At 43.0% G+C, this 24,372-nt stretch overlaps 1 protein-coding gene across 3 annotated transcripts in view; it reads left to right on the forward strand.

Annotated features, from left to right (window-relative positions):
• Positions 1-111: 111 nt before the first annotated feature.
• The window catches only part of KDM1B (lysine demethylase 1B), a 43,085-nt gene continuing 18,824 nt past the window's right edge, over positions 112-24,372 (forward strand). The window contains exons 1-13 of one of the 3 annotated variants that reach the window (XM_044927569.2): positions 119-258; positions 594-637; positions 1,893-1,951; positions 4,465-4,564; positions 5,459-5,586; positions 6,609-6,698; positions 7,262-7,373; positions 8,681-8,797; positions 14,212-14,250; positions 16,801-17,005; positions 19,817-20,001; positions 22,990-23,166; positions 23,520-23,594. In XM_044927569.2, the coding sequence (XP_044783504.2) occupies positions 4,478-4,564; positions 5,459-5,586; positions 6,609-6,698; positions 7,262-7,373; positions 8,681-8,797; positions 14,212-14,250; positions 16,801-17,005; positions 19,817-20,001; positions 22,990-23,166; positions 23,520-23,594 (1,215 nt within the window). In that variant the 5' untranslated portion in view covers positions 119-258; positions 594-637; positions 1,893-1,951; positions 4,465-4,477. Of the gene's footprint in view, positions 259-593; positions 638-1,892; positions 1,952-4,464; positions 4,565-5,458; positions 5,587-6,608; positions 6,699-7,261; positions 7,374-8,680; positions 8,798-14,211; positions 14,251-16,800; positions 17,006-19,816; positions 20,002-22,989; positions 23,167-23,519; positions 23,595-24,372 lie in introns of all 3 variants that reach the window. The other 2 variants (XM_006072517.4, XM_006072518.4) reach the window with 2 other exon arrangements.

Here is a 24,372-nt window from a genome sequence, read left to right on the forward strand (position 1 = left end):
TGCGCAGCGGCGGAAATAGCCAGGGCGGGGCTAGCCGCGCGGCGGAGGCGAAGGCGGAGACCCGGCTCCTCCCCGGTCCTGCCGGCTCCTCCCACCACGGGTCACGTCGTGACAGGGGCGGAAGCGGCGGCGGCGGCGGCGGCCGAGTTGAGGCTGCGGCTCGCGGCGCGGATCCTGCTGTCCTGTGCGCGCGGTGCGCGGCTCCGGAGAGGCGCCCGCAGTCCGGGGCGGCGCTCTCGGTCTCGCCTGCGCTCCGAGGTGGGGGGGCGGGGGGGACGCGCGGCTCCGGGGGCGGGCGTGGGGGCGGCGGCGGATTTCTGGTGACAGCTCTGCACAAAGCAGCCTGGCCGGGGTGCAAGCTCTCCTGCCCCTGAGCCGCGCTCCTCGCCCGGGTGGAAGGTGGACTGGTCCCTTGGGGCTCTACCTCCGTTCCCGGGTTGGAAAGGGGCGAGGGGTGCGGGGGAGGGTCCCAGCCCGAGGAATGGGCGGGAGGGGTGGATTCCTGGCCTGGGGTGTTGGAGCGACCGGCTTCCCGGATTCCTCGCGGTGTTGCTGGTTAATCCACCTCCCCACAATGTTTGCTTTCTGTACAGGGGTGCCGTCTCCCCGCGACTCCTTGCACGCCTCCAGCGCAAAGGTGAGCCTGGGGAGGCTGCGGCTTCTCCGACTTCGGAGGAGTCGAGAGAGCTTTTCGGAAAGCGAGGCGGCTGCCGCTGGCACAGGGAGCCTTTGGGGGCTCCCTCCTGGCGCTGTCAGAGCCCTGTCACCCGGGGAAAGGCTGCTGCGAGGAAGGGGGCACCCACCGTCCGGGGGCTGGAACTCTGTCGCTTGCCTCCCAGCTTTGAGAGCGTGGTGGCGAGAAGCCGGTACGGCCTCGCAGGTGCTGTTAGCTGGACTGCAGCGCAGGGACCACGCGTTAAGACGCGATCGGCATTGCCAGGTTGCTGGGTGACTCCTCCGGGACCCGGGACCCCGATGGGGGCGGCCCGATTTCGGTCGCTGTTAGTCAACAGCCCAGCAGCTGGCAGGTGAAAGAGGAAGGAAGAGACAGGCCCAGCTGTAGCGAGATGGGGGTTCTGTGACCTGGAACCTAGCCAGATGGAGGCCAGGCCTTCCCTCCGGAGAGCGTACAAGCGTTTGGAGGATCGGTCAGTCCACCTGTGCACACACAGCTCAAGGCTTTTACACTTTGATTGGTTGGTGGTTTGTTTTTTTTAAACCGACTTTAGTGGAAGAAAGGTGAGTGCGAGGGAAGGTTTTCTTCAGGAGGTACGGGAGAAAATGACCATCAATAATTAATTATCCTTCCTGCAGAGAAAGTCGTCAACAAAGCATTCGGGCAATTGCACTGGATCCATATGTCTGAAAGTTGATTCTTGTGGGTGCAGTTTTAAGTGGCCCGAAGGGAAATTTTTGCCCCTGTTGTCTCTGGAGAAGTTTCTAGTAGTTTGTCCAGTTTCGAGAAATTATGTTAATGCCACTATACATTTTTATTTCAACCTGGAGTTCTTTAATTCATATTTTTATGGATTGAATAAGTTACTTCTGAAAAAATCTTGGAACTTACTAAACGAGAAATCGAGACATTGATATATTCACACATATTTAGGTACCCCTCCCAACCATTTTTTCCTTTCTTTTGTAATATTAAGAGAAAACCAAAGCTACGAATTTAAAATTAGGAAGAACTATGCTTATAAGGTCATGCTGAACCTGAAACAAATTGATTGTATTTAAAGTTAGGTGTGTTTATTAATTTGAAGAACCAGGTGGGAAAGCACTTCCAGTATACTAATTTGTTTTACTAACACTTGGTCAGTATTTCTAAGATTATATTTAAAAGCATAAGTAACTGTAGTCCTCCCAATTTAAAATTTTTTCCTCCATTTGAGGCCCCAAGAACCCAGCAACAGTGAAAATAAAGAAATTACAGTGTCAAAAAAGAATGAAGGTACATAACTGTTAATTGTATAATTAAAGGTGAAAATGTACTGCTCTGAAAATCTTCAATCATATTTATCCCAGACCACACAGATTTCTTAACGGCTTTCATAGCTAATGCTTTCATTTCCTCTTAACCATTTCTTGGATTACATCATTCTTTTGCAATCAAAAATATGTTTTTCAGTATACAGTTGGGTTAAAAATGTTTGATGAAATTTCCAGAAATTATGCTTTCTTTTGAGAGTGCTTGCATTCCCAGGTAACATGGTCAAATGTTGCTTAAACTGATTTTATTTGCGTTCCTAAACTGCACATTAGGCTCAAATATTTTTGCTGCGATACTTAACATATACAGTGTACATGTTTACATAGGCTTTATTCGTGGTTCATTTTATGAATAATGTAGGTTATAAGTTTTATGTAAAGAGATTGTAAATTATTTTTGAAAATGTGAGCCAGAAGCCCTTCTTAGGGTATAAGAATTAAGGTAGACAGTAGTACTTTTTAAAACCACCTAGTGCTTTATCCCTGAGAAGGCAATGGCACCCCACTCCAGTACTCTTGCCTGGAAAACCCAATGGGCGGAGGAGCCTGGTAGGCTGCAGTCCATGGGGTCGCTAAGAATCGAACACGACTGAGCGACTTCACTTTCACTTTTCACTTTCATGCATTGGAGAAGGAAATGGCAACCCACTCCAGTGTTCCTGCCTGGAGAATCCCAGGAACGGGGGAGCCTGGTGGGCTGCCGTCTATGGGGTCGTACAGAGTTGGACACGACTGAAGCAACTTAGCAGCAGCAGTGCTTTATCCAGCTACATAATGAGTACTGTAGGACTAATGGCAATTTTTTAAATGGCTAAGAGCTGTAATGCATTTCAGAATATGTATACAGTATATTTGTTCCTATATTAACGTAATGATTTTGAGAAAGTGAAGACTGAGTCAAAGAAAAACCATCCATAACGTTGGTGTCAAGATTTCTCAAAGTTGATGTAGATGGCAGATTGAAAGTTTTTACATGTGATGTTCATAAATCCATAACTTACAAATGTTAATGTAAATAGTGAAAGTGAAGTCGCTCAGTTGTGTCCGACTCTTTGCGACCCCGTGGACTGTAGCCTACCAAGCTCCTCCGTCCATGGGATTCTCCAGGCAAGAATACTGGAGTGGGTTGCCATTTCCTTCTCCAGGGGATCTTCCTGATCCAGGGATCGAACCCTGGTCTCCTGCATTGCAGGCAGACACTTGAACCTCTCAGCCACCAGGGAAGCCCGGGTGTGAATAGTAGGATCACAGTTTATAGTGAAGTAATAGCATTACAAGCCCTTCAAAGCTTTGCCCCAAGATTAAGATCATATATGTGGGATTTGTATCTTAACAACACTTCTCCACTTTCAAATTCCACTTTCAATTCCTTATCTTTAGGTATGTCCTATTTATTTTTCATGCTATTGTGAGTATGTGTGTGGAGTAAATACGGATCAGGGAAGGAGCTGTCTGATAACTGTAGGATGCGTATACTAGCGAGTACTTAGTTATGCTAAGCATTTTTCATTCCTTATTTAAGTTAATTGAAAAAAATGGTAGTACGACAAGTCAATTGTTCATGGATTTATGCATTATTTTTTTGCGTAGACTTTTGATTCTTAATGTTTTAACTGTGCTGTGATTAAACTAGTTTGAGAACTCAGTTTGTCCAGTGACTGTCTAACTGAGATTCCTATATTCAGTAGTGACCAGATAGTGTGCCTGAGATTTATTTGTTGGGTTTTACTGAGAAGGAATGAATGCTTTTTCTTTTTGAAGTATGGTGGTGGGTGGTGGTATCGTCGCTAAGTCGTGTCCAGCTCTTGCCACCCCATGGACTATAGCCTGCCTACAGGGTCCTCTTTCCATGGGACTTTCCAGGCAAGAATACTGGAGTGGGTTGCCATTTCCTTTTCCAGGGGATCTTCCCAACCCAGGAATCAAACCGAGGTCTCTTGCATTGCAGGCAGATTCTTTACCAACTGAGCTACGAGGGAAGCCTGTATACTTTTTAAAGTAAAATAGATCAAAATCTGGGAACTAAGACATAGTGAGAAAGAGAGGAACATAAACAAAAATATTTTTACTCATTGAATTTTATAAACAGTAGTGTCTTTTGTTTATAGATCATTCATTTCTCTATATATGTAAAATGTATATACTACTAATGGGTAACATTTATTGAGTACTTATAGTAGGCCTGGTACTTTCAATTAATTATTTTACTTAATCCTCACACCAATACTAGGGTACACACTGCTGCTGCTGCTGCTGCTGCGTCGCTTCAGTCGTGTCCGACTCTGTGTGAGAACACTGAGGCTTAGTCTTAGCTTAAATAACTTGAAAACAGTGGTTTTACATTCAGGCCATCTAACTGTAGGGCATGTACTCTTACCAGCAAAACTACTTAATAACTTGACTCCAGAGTGTTGAAAGTATTAGCAGATGCTCTTATTTAATGTTTTCTGGGTTTGTTTTTTTTTTTTTTGACAGATTTTCTGATACAATGGCGTCCTCACGGGGGAGAACGAAGAAAAAAGCATCTTTTGATCATTCTCCAGATAGCCTTCCTTTGAGGAGTTCCGGTAGGCAGGTATCGCTTATTTGTTCATTCATTGACCCTGTTTTGAGCCAACAGACTTATTGTGATTGGTTCTGAAGAATTAGAGATGAAAGAGTAGAATTCCAGCCCTCAAGGAACTTACAGTCTAGTGGAAAAATTCATCTTGGGGCTTCCAGTGTGATAAAGTGGTAGAATGTAGGGGAAAAAGCTTATCTGGCGGAGATAAAGGCATTGCTGTGAAACAGCACAGGGTGGTTCAGTTGTGTGGTTGCCTCCAGGATGTGAGCTGGGGCCAGATCATGCTTGGCTTGATGTCATTCATAGGAATTTGGACCTCAGCTTGTAATAGTTAATTGGGTGCTGTTGATAGCTTACCTGCTGCCATCTTTCTTGTAGGGCCATTTTTTTTTTTTTTAAGGAAAATATTGAATGATGTAATTCTTCCTCTAGAATTTGTCTACAGATTTTTATTGTAGTTTTAAAATCTACAATACTGAGAGGATAGAACTTTTCCAAGCAAAGAGAACAATCTTAATTTGAAAGTGGCTTTCGTTTTTTATGATACAGCCTAAAAAAATTTCTTTTTAATTTTTTATTGGTTAGACTATCTGGGTTAGATAATCAATATTGAAGTAGAGTTGAAACAGCTTTTTCCTAAAAGAAGCTAGTATGCATTTTCGGTCTCTACTCAGAGACCTGTTTTCGAAGTGCTGGTTCCAGATTTCTAGCAGATTAGTGAATTGTTTGCACAATGCAGTCTCAAGGAAATTGCTGTTACCGTCAGCCTCTACCCCACTGCCAGGATGCTGTTGATCTTCACACTTAGAACTTCTAACCTGGAAGTGATTTCAGGAGTAAACCTCCCACCACCTCCACCCTGGGCCACGCCAGTGTTGATCTTAACCTCAGCTGGTTCTTTCTCAGGCAAAGAAAAAGGCCACGGAGACGACGGATGAGGATGAAGATGGTGGGTCAGAGAAGAAGTACAGGAAATGTGAAAAAGCAGGCTGTACAGCCACATGTCCTGTGTGCTTTGCAAGTACTTCTGAAAGGTCTGTTTAGATGGCGTGTCTTGGCCTCACCTTCCTCCCAATGAGCACATTCATCCTCAAAGATAGTCTTCCTAAAGATACATAGAGATACTGCTATCCTGCAGTAGAGACGTTGCTGGTACATTTTGTACACATCATACCCCACTACTCACTCCCCTGTTAGACTAGCCTGTATCAGCTCTGCACAGTGACCAACCCCCTGTGCTCACATTGCATCCCCCATAGTTGTACCTCTGGAGGATGGGAATGGGGGGATAGTTTGAGGATGGGATGGGGTAAGAGGTAAGGGGGGAGTAGCGAGAACCTTGAGCTTCCTACAGAGATCAATGTTTGCTTATTTCTCTGGGCTGCTTTTCTCCCTCTTACAGCACACCTCCGCCTCCAAAGATACATACAGGGCTCATTCAAACTACGTAGCTAACTGCACTCTTGCCATTTTTGTTGGGATGATCCAAGCATGACCTTTTACTTCCAGTGGAAAAAAATCTTCAGTTAAGATTCAGTGAAACCTGGAAAACAAATTCTTTCTTTGTTTTAAATCACAAAGAAGTGGTGGTGTTAGTGTTCATAGTGGCTTTATAGTTCATTCTTTTGCTACATTATTGGCTGCGTGGCAGGTTTTATTTGCCAGATTGCCCACGGGATGGTCCGATCCCAGCTGGCCAGATGTTGCTACTAGAGACCACACTTCCCTTCTTCACACACATGCGGCAAGCCTGCTGCCGTCCCTTCTTTCACGTCCTAAAGCCGTATCATAACTCCATGGAGTCCTGATAAAACTAAGTCCCAGGGCCTTTTGATGAGCAGGCAGCTGGGTACCTCTGATCTAAGTCCCTGTGTCCTCCCCATGCATTGTTCTCTGTCAATCAACCGTTTCATTTCTTCTGTTGTAATATCCAGTCATTAGGATTCTAAGTGAAGGTAAGGCAAGATGGGCTCATAGGAGGTGTTTGATAAATGTTAACAAAAAAAGCGAGACGTGTTTATTCGTTACCAAAGCTATCTGTTTTTGCTGTTTTCAGATGTGCCAAAAATGGCTACACATCCCGATGGTATCACCTCTCCTGTGGGGAGCATTTCTGTAATGAATGCTTTGACCATTACTACAGAAGGTTTGTTCTGATGATTGTTGGAAGTGTTTGGGGTGGAAGGGATGGTGGTTTGGGCAGTGGGCAGTGGTGGGGGTCAGATAGTTAAGTCTGAGCACCCCCCTCCCCGGGGGGTGGTTACTGAATTATTTCACTGTTTCATCCATACCTGAGCTGACTACAGGTGTGCCAGAACTTTGATACTGTAGTTTGCGTGTGTGTATGCTTGTGTGTGCACACTCAGAGCTCAGAAAGTATCTGCCATGAGACAGTTATTCTCTGTAGTTCACAAATTCTGAAAAATTTAGGAGCTGCTTTGCTCTTCTGTGCCAGTGCAAAGGGGCAGGAATGAAAAGGTTTTGTGGGGGATGCTGACAGCTAGAGGGTGCTGGACAGACAGGTAACCATTCCTTCTTGATAGTTTTAGATACTAAAAATGCAACCTGTTTTATGCGTGCTATGATAATTTACTCCTCCCCCCTTATAATGTGGCTAGTTAGGTCCTTCACGTAAGATTTCTATCTGCCTCCTGTTTTGAAAACCTGAATAGCTTATTGTTTGATATATTTATTTTTATTGTTTTTCAGCCATAAGGATGGATATGACAAATATACTACATGGAAAAAAATATGGACAAGCAATGGAAAAACTGAGCCTAGTCCCAAAGCTTTCATGGCAGACCAGCAGCTCCCCTACTGGGTAAAAAAGATAAAACTGTATGATTTTGTGAAGCATTTATAGCACTTCCCAGGTAGCTCCAGGGTAAAGAATCCACCTGCCAAGCAGGAAATGGGAGTTTGATCCGTGGGTCAGGAAGATCCCCTGGAGAAGGAAATGACAACCCACGCCAGTCGTTCTTGCCTGGGTGATCTCATGGACAGAGGAGCCTGGCAGGCTACAGTCCACGGGGTAGCAAAGAGTTGGACACAACTGAGCAACTAAACAGCAAAAGCATTTATGGCACTAAATGCAAGAGGAATGGATGAAAATTCCAACGGAAAGTTTTCTTTAATTACATTTATTCTTTCTGTAACTATGAAAGCAAATCACTTTTTTTATTTTTGTGCAAAAATCACCTCACTTGACCTGTAGCATAAAGAAGAAACTACAGACTCATTACCAGCTGGTGATAGCTATTGCTAAGTCTGGTCCATATCTCTCTTCTTTGTTCATGTTTTTCTGTGTTTATTTAAACACAGTTTCGCACTTAGTATGCAAATCCTAATTAGGTTTAGAATCATACTTTGCATGTAAGTTTTTAGTAGCTTTTAGGTTTTTTTTATTAATTTAACTTTATTTTTTTCTATTTAGCCATTCTTTGAAAACACACTTTAGTGACTGTATATATAATATAAATATACCATCATTCAATAAATTATTTGCTAATTTATTTAATGTTATAGATAATTTGAGCTTTTCTGCATACCTTAAAAATTTTCTTAATTGAAGTGAGATTTACATAACTTTAAATTCACAAAATATTCACAAGGGAGACTCAAGAGGAAAGAACACACACACACACTTATGACTGATTCACATTGTTGTACTGCAGAAACCAATACATTGTAAAGCAATTACCCTCCAATTAAAGAAAAAATTTTAAAAAGTTTTTTTTAATTAACCCTTTTAAAATGTACAACTCAGCATTCAGTACATTCACAGTGTGGTCCAATCACTGCCAATATCCAATTCCAGAACATTTCATTATCCACAAAGGAGACCTGTGCCTATTCAGCTGTTACCTCCCATTCCTCCCTACCCCTACCCCCTGGCAACCGCTGGTCGGCTTTCTGCCTTTCTGAATTTACCGTTTTGGATGCTTTATATAAAGGAGTCAGGCAGTGTGTGACCTTTTACATTTGGCTTCTTTCACTTAACCTCATGCATTTGATGCTGAACGCTTGTTAACCCAGATCATGTGGAGGAGATGGCAAAGGAAGAGATGGAAGAAATGCCCACTCAAGAGGTGCTAATTCATTGACCTTGACTTCTTACTTTCCATCTAGGTTCAATGTACAAAACCTGAGTGTAGGAAATGGAGGCAGCTTACCAAGGAGATCCAGCTGACTCCCCAGATAGCAAAGACCTACCGATGTGGGATGAAACCAAATACTGCTGTTAAGGTATGATGTCTTTGGTTTTCTGTTTGAATTAATTGATGGGTTAGTTTACTTGTCAGTCGGTAGTAATGGTGTATATTTTTCCTTTATCGTATTGATCATTGTATCAGGATGGTACTGTCCCATGTATAAAGAGAACCTCCATTACAATAGCTTAACCGATTAAGCCTTTTATTTTTCTCTCATTTATAAACAGTTTAGAAGCAGGCAGTCCAGAGTTGGTATAGTTGTCCAGGGAATTCTCCTTCTAGTTTCCAGCTCTCTCACAAGATCGTTACTGCACCGTCAGCCATCATTCCAAGGTCAAAGCAGAAAAGATGGGAAAGGCTGGAGTATCGTAAGCCAAGTCTCTCCTCATTTTACTGGGAAACCAGGAGCTTTCCTGGAAGTTGGCACTAGATTTCTATTTATAGCTCTTTGGCCAGGACAGGATCTCACAGCTACTCTGAACAACAGTGGGGACAAAGGAAGAAGATATTCCATAACTGTTGCATGTTTTATATTTTATAACTGGAGGGAAATCTTTCATAACAGCATCAAAATTAGGATCCTGTTAGGAAAGAGAAAAGGATGAATATGTTTGGGCTCAATAGACAGGAGTTTGAGCAAATGCAGAGAGATAGTGAAGGACAGAGAAGCCTGGCATGCTGCAGTTCATGGGGTTGCAAAGAGTCGGACAAGACTTAGCGACTGAACAAAAACAACAATATGTTTGGGCTATTAGCAGTCTTTCTTAATTGGTATATTGTGCCTCTTTGGAGATTTGACAGTTGCTTAGCGTTTAAAAATGTGCTAATAGCTTCAAAGTGTTAAAACATTCATCTATAGAATGTGTCTTATTTTATCAGTACATTAAAGAATATTCGGAATTGTAATCTCAGATGCAAGATGCTTTTCCTTTCTGAAAATTTTGACTTAATTCACAAAATTCACCCTCTTAAAGTATATAATCCAGTGGTTTGTGGTATTAACATATTCACAGATATGCAGTTTTCACCAGCAAAATATTTTCTTAGTTCAAATTCTTCTTTAAAGAATGAATGAGAAACATTTGAAAAGCTTTATAAAGTTTATGATCAAGTTTTTCAAAGCCTGGGATTTAAGATACAAATATTATTGAAGTGACTCATAATTATTAATATATTTGGGCGATTTTGCAAAGTAAACTGGTGAGAAAAATGGTATGAATATTTAGGAGTTCTGTTTTCTATAGTTTTAAATTTTACATAAGCATTACATGAATATAATCTCAAGTTTAAAAAAGTAAATTGAACATATGTGTGCATAGGTAAGTACATGCACACACATAATATGTAAATGAAAAATGAAAGTCCCCTTTAAACCATCTCTTTATTCCCACTCTAATAGATAACAACTCGTAATGATTCATTTATCCTACTAGAACTTTCTTTATGCTCTCATTATATATTTATGGTAGGCACATTTTTTTAAAGCACTGGAAACAAGTATCTAAACTACTTTTTAAAGGTTTAAAGAAGTATAGCTCAGAGTGATCATAGCCTCTAAGGATGATATATCTTTTAAATCCCCTCTGCCCAAGAAATCCTCTCTTGAGACCCTCTAGCTCCATTCTAATTGATTACCATCTATTAGCCTCAACTTTTGAAATATTTATTTAAATGGTGTTTATTGACTCAGAGGCCCTTTGGTTTTCAGCTTGGTCTTCTGTCAAGGACAAAGTCTGGAAAGGTTTATTTGTAAAACAACATTAAAAAGAATGGTAGCAAACAACACACACTGTTTGGAGCTCACTGTTTGTCATTTAATGTATCTTGAAGATGCTTCCGTCTCAGTGCATAGAGATCTCTTTCCCTGTAAAGACTGTGTAATACATAGTCCACTGAATGGATAGATCATGATGAATTTGGCGTGGTCGAAGGGCATTTAGGTGACATCTAAATGTTTATCGTCAGTGAGTGCGCTGTAGTGAATAGCTTCGTGCCTGTGCAAGTTTTATTTATGTATTTTTATTTTTGGCTGGCCTGGGTCTTCCTTGCTGCGCATAGGCTTTCTGTAGTTGCGGCGAGCGGGGGCTACTCTTCATTGCAGTGCGAGGGCCTCGAGCTGCCTTGGCTTCTCTTGTTGCAGATACAGGTTTAGGCTCACGGGCTGCAGTAGTTGCAGCCTGCGGGCTTAGTGGTTGTGGCTCATGAGCTCTAGAATTCTGACTCAGTAGCCGTGGCATCCGGGCTTAGCTGCTCTGAAACGTATGGGATCATCCCAGCTCAGGGATGGAACCTGTGTCTTCTGCATTGGCAGGCAGATTCTTATATTCTGTGCCACCAGGGAAGTCCTATCAAGCTGTTTTACTTTGAAATAATTCTTAGACCCACAAGAGGATTTATAATTTGTGTGTAAAGGATAAAGAATGAAGTTGAACACTCATCGTGTCCCCACCCCCAGTTTTAGAAACAGAGCGTGACCAATGCCTCTGTAACTCCCTGGGTGCCCTTCAGTGGTTATCTTCCTCTGCCTCTCCTTCAAGAGCAAGCAGTATTTCCAATTTCGTATTTATTATTCCTCTGCTTTTTGTTTTTGAGTTGATACATATGTATGAAACCCTAAATAACATGTGAAGTTTTGCATATTTTATGTCGGTTGGAAGTTGTACCCTGTTGTTTGCGTTCTTCTGCAGCTTTCTTCTTTTCCTTAACACTGAGGTTTTTTGGTTGCCTCCATGTTGATGCCTACAGCTCTGAGTCATTAATTGTCCCTGCTGTGTAATTTTGCATTGTGTGAGTCTACCATAGCGTGTCTGTTCTCTTGTTCATAGGCGTGTGAGGGTTGTTTCTAGTGTGGGGCTGTCATGTTCTTTCATGTCTCTCCTAGTGCTGCGCTGGGCTGTGCTCAGTCACTCAGTCGTGTCCAGCTCTTTGTGACCCCATGGACTGTAGCCCACCAGGCTCCTCTGTCCATGGAATTTTGCATCAAGAATATTGGAGTGGGTTGCCATTTCCTGCTCCAGTTTTCCTAGTGCACACGTGCAGAGAGTTTCTCTGGAATATATTCCAAGGGCTGGATTTCCCAGACCATATGGTATGCCAGTCTTCAGTTTATTTAGGTAACTTTTTAAATTGAAATATACAAACAGGAAGCGCACAAGTCAAAATGCCATAGCTCAGTGAATTTTCAGAGTCCACATTTAGCCAGGTCCCAGTAAAGAAAGCTGAGCGCCAAAGGATTGATACTTTTGAACTGTGGTGTTGGAGAAGACTCTTGAGAGTTCCTTGGACAGCAAGGAAATCAAACCAGTCAATCTGAGAAGACTCAACCCTGAATATTCATTGCAAGGACTGATGCTTCCAATACTTTGGCCACCTGATGTGAAGAACTGACTCACTGGAAAAGACCCTGATGCTGGGAAAGATTGAAGGCAGGAGGAGAAGGGGACAACAGAGGATGAGATGGTTGGATGGCATCACCAACTCAATGGACATGAGTTTGAGCAAGCTCCAGGAGTTGGTGATGGACAGGGAAGCCTGGCATGCTGCAGTCCGTGGGGTCACAAAGAGTTGGATACAACTGAGCAACTGAACTGAACTGAACAGTTAAGAAATTGACCAGCCTCGAAGAAGCACCCTTGCACCACCTTTCACTCAAAGAGTCCATCCCTTTCCCCTGCCCAGAGTAACTACTTACTTCCTCTTCTCCCCCATCCAAATACTAACCAGGCCGACCCTGCTTAGCTTCTGAGATCAGAGAGGACAGGCGCTTTCAGGGTGGTATGGCTATAGGTCCCTACTTACCCTTCCAACTTACAGCACTGTGGATGTTGCTTCCTTTCGAACTTTATGGAAATGGCATAATACAGTATGCATGCTTCTGGGTGTGGCTTCTTTCAACTCACCGTTATGTTTGGAAGGTGCATCCGTACTGTAATTAATGTGCGTTGCAGTTTCCTCTCATTGCTGTGCCATTGTTTGACTGTAGTATAGTTTGTTTCTGTCTTCTACTCTTGATGGACTTCTGGCTTGTGCTTAGCTTTTCTCTCTTACAAACTATGCTTCTTCAGGAATTTTCTAATCGTTTTCTTGGTGCACGTGGACGAGCGTCTCTCTAGAAAATATAGGCATGCCTTGTTCTATTGCACTTGGCTTTTTTGCCCTTCACAGATATGCATTTTTACAAATTGAAGCTTTGTGACAACTCTGCATTGTCAGATGATGGTTAGCGTTTTTAGCAATAAAGTATTATTTTATGTATTTATTTATTTTTGGTGGTGCTGAATCTTCATTTTGGCACAAGGACTCTGGGGCACTTGGACTCTTTAGTTTTAGCACACTGGCTTAGTTGCCCCAAGGCATATGGGATCTTCCCTGACCAGTGATCAAACCCCCGTCCCCTGCATTGGCAGGCGGATTCTTAACCACTGGACCATCAGGGCAGTCCCTGAGGTATTTTTTAATTAAAGTATGTGCAGGTTTCTTTTTTTAAGCTATTGCACACTTAACAGACTATAGTATAGTGTAAACATAACTTTTATATGCACTGGGAAACCAAAAAATTCTTCTGAGTCACTTTTATTGTTGACACTTGCTTTATTGCGATGGTTGGTCTCAAACTGAGCCCACAGTGTCTCTGAGATATGTCTGTATAGCAAGACTAGAACTGTTGGGCATAATGCAGTCATATCTACAGGGCTTGATTCCAGGACCCTGCAGGTATCAAAATCTGAAGATGCTGAAGTCCTTTGTATAACATGGCATAGTATTGCATATAACCTACACACATCCTCTCGTATACTTTAGTTCATCTTTAGGTTACTTTTAATACTTCATATAATGTAAATTCTATATAAATAGTTGCTGGTGCATGGCAAATTCAGATTTTATTTTTTGGAACTTTCTGCAATTTTTTTGAGTATTTAATCCAAGGCTGACTGAATTTGTGGGTGTGGAACTGATCGCAGTATGTACATCTTCAGTTATACAAGATACTGCCAAATTATCACGCATTTAAAGGTTTCCTATTTTGTCAGATTCTTCTCCAGAATTATTACACATTGTTGTAGGTTGCCACCGAAGACATCCTTGCAAGAGGAGCTGTCTTCCTCGCACCCTCACTCATGTGGGTGTTTTATCACACTTTCTCTTTTCCAGTCTAATTGATGAAAAGAGATACCTTATTAAAGGTAAACTGACACTTAGGACTGTATTTTAGGGACTTCCCAGGAGGTCCAGTGGTCACGACTTCACCTTCAGTGCAGGGGGGATACATTCGAGTGCTGGTCAGGGATCTAACGTCCCACATGCCTTGGGGCCAAAAAACCCAGAAGCGATAGTATAACACATTCAATAAAGACTTTTAAAATGGTCTACATCAAAGACTCTTAAAAAAAAAGAAAAAGACTATATTTTATAATTAAACCTGATTAATGTTTTTTGTCTTGTTTGCAGCCTGAGACCTCAGACCATTGTTCCCTCCCAGAGGATCTAGTGAGTATTTCTGCATGTTTCAGATTAGCCAGCATCACACTTTCAGCGATAAGTACAAGTGAAACACAGTAACAGTGTTATGAGTGTCTTTATTTGGTTGCTGATCAAAGGCTTTTTAATCTCCCGTGATAACTATGTGATGAAAATGCTAGCAGGAATGGTGTTGTGAGTGATCCTCACCCAACTTGAAAAAAAAAAAAAACACACTCAAATTTTATTGCTTTATGTTTAAAGGAAATAAAAAGGCAGAAACTGACACCGTGCCTTCCTACAAGGATCAGACTTGTTATACTTGTTTTCCAAGGGGGACTTTATGACCTTCTCGCCACTTGAATCGTTCCAGGAAACGAACAAGAGGCCCATGATTTGATGGTCTTGGCCCAGATTCAGCTGTGAGAGGGTTCTCGTGTTATTCTGACCTCAGTGTAACTGCTTTGTCCCGTCTCTGCCCAGATGTGGAAGGGGCAGCAGCTGGCAAAGTCTGGCCACGTGTCGCTCGTCTTAGGAAACGTTGCTCCCTGAGCTGACTGATTTTGCCACGTAAGCCAGATCCTACGGCTATTTCAGAAGATGATTTTTTTTTTAAATTATGGGTTTCTGAGTTATTCTGCATGACAGTGATTCAGGATTGTTTGTAGTTTTTCTAGATGTGAAACTCAGGGAATGTGATTGATGTTCAGGCAGAGGGCGAAATGACACCTGGCAGGTCTGTTCTGTTACATAAAGGGCTGCGTGAGACACACACATTAAAAAGAATAAATAAATAGCTTACACACACATACACCCACATTAAAAAAAAATAGCTGTACCCTCAAGCATTTCTACAGTAAAGCAGTGGCCCAAATAATTTCTGGATTCAGGGTAAATGAGATGACATTATAGAAAGAAAGGAAAAAATAACTTTAAATACAGTTAAAAAAAAATTACTTTATGAATATTTCCCCTACTGTTCAGACCATTGTGCTCTCAAGGAATCTGAACTTTAGGACAGGGGCCATATTCTTGGGATATAAGAACCTTAAAAAGTTCAGAAGAGTCATCCCTGGATGTTCATATGCCAGTTACTTATTTTTGTCTTCAGTTGAGAAAGAGTCTGGGGCAGGTTTATGAAATGGAACTTTCCTTCTTTGTGGTCCAGCCCAGGCTGGTCAAGGGTAGCCAAACCTAAAACAAGCCTTGAGGACAAAGATTGCAAACTGAAAAGCCATCAGGGGCCAGGCAAGTAAAATGAGTGTGTGAGGGACTTCCCTGGTGGTCCAGTGGTTAAGACTCTGCCTTCCAGTGCAGGAGGTCGGGGTTCGATCCCTGGTCGGGGAGCTGAGCTCTCACATGCCTCATGGCCGAAAAAAACAAAAGGTATATAACAGAAGCAATGTTGTAGCAGATTTAATAAGTAAAAAAAAAAAGGTCTGCATCAAAAATAGAAAAAAAAAATGTGTGACGCAGCTGGGAATAATTTATGAGGGATGTTGGGGCTTGTAGTAAGCTGAGAAAATGCTTGCCTGAGATTTGGACTCTGAAGGGCAAATAATGCATTTTTAATTCACAAACCACAGCTTGATGGCAGGTGGCATTTTCTTGGAGACTGGAGAACTAACATCAGAGGGTTCCTGAGCCCAGGATTCTCCTCTATTAGATTCCTAGAATTCCTGGAGCATACATTCAAGATCATGTTTAGCAAAGTCTGACTAGTGTCGGATTTCTGGCAGTGTTGCTTTAGAAGCAGGTAAATTCTATTTTTATCACAACCGTCATCACCAGGCTGCCTTGATCGAATGACTCCATATGTTAATTCAAAATCTGGAATAGGATCACATATTTTAAGACCAAAAATAGTTTCTTCAGTCTACATGGAGCATCTTATTTTGCTGATTGTCATGTACTTTTCCCTCTGAAAAACATGTTTAGTAACCTCTGGCAAAAAAGCAGTAATATTTGACTGCTACTTCAGAGAATTTTTTTTTTTTTTGCTGAATTTTGCAGTTTCCATTGTCTTTAGATCCTAAGTTAAAAGGGGGAAGGGCCAGGTGATAAATGGTTCCTGAACAGAAAGAAGTTCCTCGTGTTAGACTTAAACAAACCCAGGCTTCCAGGAGAGTCAGTGGAGGCACCATTAAGACTTATCTGATGTTGGGACTTCCCTGGTGGTCCAGTGGCTGAGGCTCTGTACTCCCAATGCAGGGGGCACGCTTTTGATTCCTGGTCAAGGCACTAGGATCCCTCATGCCGCAGGACGCAGCCAGAAAAAAAAAAAAAGACTTAACTGGTGTTGGTGGCATTTTTTGCAGGGGAGAGAGAGACCTTTTGCTGTAGATCTGAAGGAACTTGGCCTAAGAAACATTCTCTCCAGGTCTCCTCAGGGGTCTTTGTTTCTGAATCTGCCTATGTAGGACTCTGGCCTAGGACTGAGGAGTGGGCGAAGGCAAAGGAGAAGGGTTGGGGATGAATGAGGATGAATGACATGGCAAGAACCCTCTGTCCTTGGTGGACCCTGCAAGTTCATTTCTTGTCCGCCATTGTCCCTCTTTGTCTTGCTCTGCCCCCTTGCAGAGAGTGTCGGAAGTGTCCAACCATTGGTGGTACTCCATGCTCATCTTACCTCCTTTGCTGAAAGACAGTGTGGCCGCACCCCTGCTGTCGGCCTACTACCCAGACTGTGTGGGCATGAGTCCATCCTGCACCAGCACGCACCGCGTGACCAGCGACGCCAGCTCCGGGAAGCTGGAGCACCCCAAGGCGGTCCCCTCTGTGCTGGGTGAGAGCTGGGCCTGGCCCTCCCTGCCTTCCCTCCCCTACCTTGCCCTGGAAATGTGTGGGTGAGCAGAATGGAAAAGATGGTTTCTTTGTTGGGTTGTTTTAAATGTGTTCACTTAGTACAAAGCACCTCATTATTTCATGAATCTGGTTTTACTGTGGATCACTCGTATTATTTATATACATTTGTTCATTTTCCCCTTAATCATTGGGAGGACCTGTAACACTTGTCTAGGAATCGTACCTACGGAGTTTAATGAGCATTTCTTTGAAAGTTGGATAGCTGCGTAATTTGATGATCGTGCCTACTCACTCGGACACGCCAGAAGAAAGTTTTGACTCAAGCCACTCTTCTTTTTTCTCTTTGAGTCATTCTGCTTCTAATTATGCCATTGATAATTATAGTCAAATGACCCACTCTTGAAAAAACTTCAGGTCAAGGCAAGCAGACTGATGACTGTTTACTTTCAGGGGATTTAAAAAATTCTCCATCAGAATTCTCTGTGCACAAGCGAGAATTCTAGATCATCTCCTGCACACTGCTGCTGCTAAGTCACTTCAGTCGTGTCCGACTCTGTGCGACCCCATAGATGGCAGCCCACCAGGCTCCCCTGTCCCTGGGATTCTCCAGGCAAGAACACTGGAGTGGGTTGCCATTTCTTTCTCCAATGCATGAAAGTGAAAAGTGAAAGTGAAGTCGCTTAGTCGTGTCCAACCCTCAGCGACCCCATGGACCGCAGCCTTCCAGGCTCCTCCGTCCGTGGGATTTTCCAGGCAGGAGTACTGGAGTGGGGTGCCATTGCACACTAACAGACTTCATCTTTGGTGCAAGTAGATTTTGACATTGTGGGCTTTTACTAAGGTTTTAACTAGTAGCACTGGACCCTCTAAAAATGTGGATGTGGTCAAAATCACAACTGAAGTGATAAATCCCAGTGTTACCGAAGGTGGAATGAAACAGGCCCTAAGATGCTAATTAGTCGGTATGTACATATATTAAGGGCAGTTTGGCAGTGTAAATCAAAAACCTTATAATAGATCCTCTTTGGATGTAGGAATTTACCCTAAATTATCAAAGATTATCAAAAGTAAGTCCAAAGATGTGTGGCGTTGTTTATAGTAGTAAAATAATTGGATAAAATAAAAATGCCCAGAAATAGGGGAGTAGATAATAAATAAGATAGCATTGTATGCCCCTGAAAGTCATATTTAATGACATGGGACAATGTTCTTGAAAAGCAGGTAAGAAAAACAGCCTTTTCAGTGCATTTTTTGGGCTTTTTTTCTTTCGTTCCTAGAAACAGAACGTAGGTTAGACTGAGTTTAACACCACTCAAAGATTATCAGGGGTTAGTCTTCTAATTCAGAGAAGGCAATGGCACCCCACTCCAGCACTCTTGCCTCAAAAATCCCATGGACGGAGGAGCCTGGTGGGCTGCAGTCCATGGGGTCGCAAAGAGTCGGACACGACTGAGCGATTTCCCTTTGACTTTTCACTTTTCACTTTCCTGCACTGGAGAAGGAAATGGCAACCCACTCCAGTGTTCTTGCCTGGAGAATCCCAGGGACGGGGGAGCCTGGTGGGCTGCCGTCTATGGGGTCGCACAGAGTCGGACACGACTCAAGCGACTTAGCAGCAGCAGCAGCAGCAGCAGTCTTCTAATTAGAAAAACTCCAATGATAGTTTCTTTTAAGATATATTTCCATGGGGATTTGGCATTCAGTTGGGTTTGGAATTTCAGGTTTGCAAAATGAAGTTGTTGTTCAGTTGCTGAGTCATGTCCAACTCTGCGACCCTGTGGCCTGTAGCACACCAGGCTTCCCTGTCCTTCACTATCTCCTAGACTTTGCTAAATCTCATGTCCATTGAGTCAATGATGCCATCCTACCATCTCATCCTCTGTTGCCCCCTTCTCCTCCTGCCTTAGATGTTTCCCAGCATCAGGGGCTTTCTCAGTGAGTTGGCTCTTCATATCGGGTAGCCAATGTATTGGCGCTTCAGTTTCAGCATCAGTCCTTCCAATGAATATTCAGGGTTGATTTCCTTTAGGAATGATTGGTTGGATCTCCTTGCAGTCCAAGGGAACTCTCAAGAGTCTTCTCCAACACCACAGATTGCAAGATGATGACATTCTGGAAATCTGTTGAGAAACAATGTGAATATGTAACACTCAAACATGATTAAGATGGCAGATTTTATAGCACATGTTTTTCTTTAACAAAAACTTAAAAAAAAATTTCTGTGCCACAGAAATTGAATTTGTGAAGAAAGAATGGGGAAATATTTTTTAATTTCCACCTGCTGCTGCTGCTGCTAAGTCGCGTCAGTCGTGTCTGACTCTGCAACCCCACAGACGGCAGCCCATTAGGCTCCTCTGTCCCTGGGATTCTCCAGGCAAGAATACTGGAGTGGGTTGCTATTTCCTTCTCCAAATTTCCACCTAGCAGGTCTAATTGGACAGAGAAGTGGAGGCATTTACGTAGGACAGACCAGGAAGCTTGTCTAGGACCTTCTTTCTGGTTTGGTTTTGTTTCTGCTCTTCAGCTTACCCGGATTTCCCTGGTGGCCCAGACAGTAAAGAATCTGCCTGCAATGCAGGAGACCCAGGTTCAATCCCTGGGTTGGGAAGATCCCCTGAGGAACGAAATGGCAACCCACTTCAGTATTCATGCCTGGAGAATCCGATGGACCGAGGAACCTGGCAGGCTGCAGTCCATGGGGTCGCAGAGTCGTACACCACTGAGTGACTAACGCTCACCCAGATTTGGAATTTACAGCCTGTGAGATTTACTCCTTTGCTTCTCCCCTCAGTTCCAGGCATGAACCGGTACTTCCAGCCTTTCTACCAACCCAACGAGTGCGGCAAAGCCCTGTGTGTGAGGCCAGACGTGATGGAGCTGGATGAGCTCTACGAGTTCCCGGAATATTCGCGGGACCCCACCATGTACCTGGCTCTGAGGAATCTCGTCCTCGCCCTGTGGTTCACTAACTGCAAGGTGAGTCGGGGGCAGGTTGGCCAGCAGCACGTGGAGGCAGACTTGTCTTAGAGGAGTGGCTTGATCTTCAGATCTGTGCGTCTCCACCACACGTTTGGGTGGGGGCTGTCCTGTGCATTGTAGGGAGTTTAGGCAGCATCCCTGGCCTGTACCCACTAGATGCCCTAGCAACCACCATCCCCCCAACCCAGTGTGATAGCCAAAAATGTCTCCAGATATTGCCAAATGGGGCAAAGTCTCACCACCTGAAAACCACCGCTTTAGACCACGTGTCACAGAATTCTTGACGCTAGTGAGTGAGTGTACAGTGCAAAGTTGGGTCAGGGAGTTCCGATGACAATGCCGGGAGAAAAAAGAATACAACATTGAAGACTGAATCCTAAACCCCCCGGAGGACAGGAATTCTTCCTCAGTTTGTTATCCTCAAGCAACTGAAACCAGTGATTGGTGCTTTTCTGGGACTGAATGAATGTGAGGGGCTTCAAACAGCACTTGCCTTGAAAGGGATGAAGGTAAATTGGGGGATGGACCGGGTGGGGGGACTACAATTTGTTTTTTTTTTAAGCAAAGTCTTCCCTGACCCTCATATTTTTCCAATGTATTAATTTCTTCTGCAATTATTTGAGTGACTGCTGAATGTAGAACATTTTGCCAGACTGCCAGTCTTGGTTAAAGAAAGATATTCCGGGTCTGCCCTGGTATTTCATTGAATTAGACCCCAGCCCTAGATGATTTGATTAAGTTACAGCTGTAAATGCAGTTGCTATGAATTGCACCGAGGTGAGTGGGCTGGGCATTTCCTCTCCAGCCGCCTTAAAGCAGGTATTGAACTAAGTAGCAAACATTTGCTGAACTAAACAAAACTGTGGTCAGAATTTTCCTGTAAATAAGCTGTGAAGGAAGATGCACTTTTCAGAAACAGCCTTGGGTTCATTTTTCTTGACATTTCTTTTTAGTTGACTTTGAAATTGGACTTATACTGTGGAAGACTCTGATTTAAAAAGTCCTCTGCTTACCAGTGTGGATCTATTTTAATTTGTCATAAGATCATAAGATGTATCTATTTAATACTCTAGTGGGAAAACTCAAATATGGTTGCTTTTAAGGAGTCAGAAAAACAAACAAGGAGTCAGACTAAATATTTATTTTTTAAGTCATGATTACAAACACATTTTTTAATCTTCTGCAGCAATCCAAGCCAATGTTGTACATGTTATTTCTTTCGTATTTTGAGCCTGTAGTCATCTTCCTGTGTTTGATCAGGTTCTCTTGGAGCTGGGGTTGGGGACAAGTAGAAGAAAGGCCAGAGTGGGCACCTCCCCGCTGCACCCCATGGCCCAAACCTGTTCTGACTTCACAACCCTGCGAGGAGGCCACCTTATTCTTGAATCTTTGAGATGAACCAACCCTTACCAAAGCTTCTGGAGTAAACAAAGTCAGGGTCTTTTTTTTTGTTTTTGTTTTTGTTTTTTTTTCTGAAAAGTTCCTAAGTCCGTTCCTCCTACATCTTATCAGTGATGAGAACCCAGCTTTTTCAGATCCCAGGGCCGGCAGCAGCCTGGGTTTCTATAACGGCCTTTGTTGTGTGATTTTTTGAGTCAGGAATATATCTGTGGTGTGCTCTGCACCCACACTCCCCATATCGGTCATTCTCTGCAAGGGGAAACTTAGGTGATAAAACAGAGATTGCCATGTGCCTCTTGTTCCTTTCTTTCCTCCTTCACCAGGCAGACCTCCCTTTGGTCTTACTATGTCTTAGTGATAAATGGTAGATTCCAGTTACCCTGGGAGGTTTTTTTTTTTTTTGGGTAGCTCAGATGGTAAAGAATCTGCCTGCAGTATAGGAGACCAGGGTTCGATCCCTGGGTTGGGAAGATCCCCTGGAGAAGAGAGTGGCAATCCACTCCAGTATTCTTGCCTGGAGAATTCCATGGACAGAAGAGTCTGGTGGGCTACAGTTCATGGGGTCACAAAGAGTCGGACACAACTGAGCACGAACACACCATACAGAACGTGCACGTGACATTTATCATTTTTACCATTTTAATCATTGTAAAATGTACAATTCAGTGGCATTAAGTACATATACAGTGTTGTATAACCATCAGTTCTCTGCAGTTCCAGAACTTTTTCATTACTCCAAGAGGAAACCCCACACCCATTAAACAGTGACTCCCCACTCCTTTCTTCTCCCAGCTTCTGGCAACCCTAACCTACTTTCTGGGCCTCCCTGGTAGCTCAGCTGGTAAAGAATCTGCCTGTGATGCAGGAGACCCTGGTTCAATTTCTAGGTCAGGAAGTTCCCCTGGAGAAAGGATAAGCTACCCACTCCAAGTGTTCTTGGGCTTCCCTGGTAGCTCAGATGGTAAAGAGTGCGCATGCAATGTGGGAGACCTGGGTTCAATCCCTGGGTTAGGAAGATCCCCTGGAGGAGGGCATGGAAACCTACTCTAGTATTCTTGCCTGGAGAATCCCATGGACACAGGAGCCTGGCAGGCTACAGTCCATGGGGTCCCACAGAGTTGGACATGACTGAGTGACTAAGCACAGCACTGCCTACTTCCTGTCTCTATAAAATCTGCCTATTCTGGGTGTTTCACATAAATGGAATCCTATAACACGTGGCTTTTGTAACCAGCTTCTTTACTTAGCATGACATTTTCAAGGTTCTTCCCTGTTGTAGCATACGTCAGTACTCTATTTCGTTTTATGACCAAATCATATTTCGTGTATGGATAGACCACCTTTTGCTTTATACCGTCATCCACTGATGGACGCTTGGATCATTCCCACCTTTTGGCAATTCGAATAATGCTGCCATGCATTGAGCTCTTTCATACACAGGAATAGAATTCATGTATTGAGCTCTTTCATACATAGGAATAGAATTGTTGGGTCACATGGTCATCCTGTGTTTTCCCTTTTTGAGGAACCAAGACTTGTTTTCGGTTAGTTAGTTTAACAATCTGGTTTTATTTCCAAACACAGGAAGCTCTTACTCCTCAGAAATGTATTCCTCACATCATCGTCCGGGGTCTCGTGCGCATTCGATGCGTTCAGGAGGTGGAGAGGATACTTTACTTTATGACGAGGAAAGGTCTCATCAACACAGGAGTTCTCAGCGTCGGCCCTGACCAGCATCTTCTGCCTAAAGATTACCACAACGTAGGTGACCGTAACTCGAGCAGTGCTACCAACGGTCATGATACATGATCGTACGTTAATAATACAAGTAAAACTCACATTATCGCTGTAAAAGCTTTAGCGAGACTTTTGTAGATTATGCGTTTCTTCAGGGAAAAGAATATAAACCACCGTTCCCCTCAACGGTAGAAAAGAGGAAGGGGCGGATGGCTTAGGACAAGTACTGATGTGTTCTTTAGGGAAATAACTTTCTACAAACGGGACAGCAAAGAAATACAGATGAACTAACATTGCTTGGCAGTTGGCTTCTTCTAGTACATTTTTTTTTTCATTGCTTTAATTGGATTTTTGTTTCTTTTTTTCTTTTCGTAAAGAAATCAGTCATCATTATTGGGGCTGGTCCAGCCGGATTAGCAGCTGCTAGGCAACTGCATAACTTTGGAATTAAGGTAAGACTTGGGGAACATGGAGGCGAAAACAGATGGTTAACTGCTCCTTTGGTCCAAATTTTCCAAGACTTGGAAACTAGTTCCTGATTTTAGCAAAGAATGCTTCATATATTATATGGTCCACGGGGTCACAAGAATCAGACATGACTTAGCGACTAAACTACCATATTTGGGGTAGCCTTCTTCCCCGAGGAAAGATATTCTTTTTTAAATTTTCATATCAAAATGCATTTTATTTTTATTAATTTTAGGAATCCTTTATTTTGTGTGTGTGTTGGTTTCTGCCATACAATGATGAGTATCAGCCATAATTATACATATATATTCCCTCCCTCTTGACCTCTCTTCCCCCCGCATCCCTAGGTCATCACAACACACCTAACTGGGCTCCTTGTGTTAAATAGCAGCTTCCCACTAGCTAGCTATATTATTTCTTTTTATCTAGTGTGTTGCCTTATTCTACTTGTTAAAAATTAGCCGAAATAGAGTCGATTACAAAAAAATTGTGCAATTCAGTATCTAATTTCCATTAGATTCATTCAAGTCTCCCAGATTTCTGGGACTTCCTAGGTCTGACTCATTTCTCCATTTTTTAAAAATTTGTTTTGCAAGGACTTGGGTTTTCCATTAAACCACACGTGAAAATCAATTTGGTAGAATTGAATTAGTCTTTCGCTGTGCTCTGTGTGGCTAAAAGAATCAACATTTTTCACAGCATCTTCTGTGCTGGCGGAGTTTCAGAAATGAGAAAGTTTTCAGTGGTTATGCCTCAGAGGTT

This window comes from Bubalus bubalis, chromosome 2 (genome assembly GCF_019923935.1).
Source record: "Bubalus bubalis isolate 160015118507 breed Murrah chromosome 2, NDDB_SH_1, whole genome shotgun sequence".
NCBI classification, from domain to species: domain Eukaryota; kingdom Metazoa; phylum Chordata; class Mammalia; order Artiodactyla; family Bovidae; genus Bubalus; species Bubalus bubalis.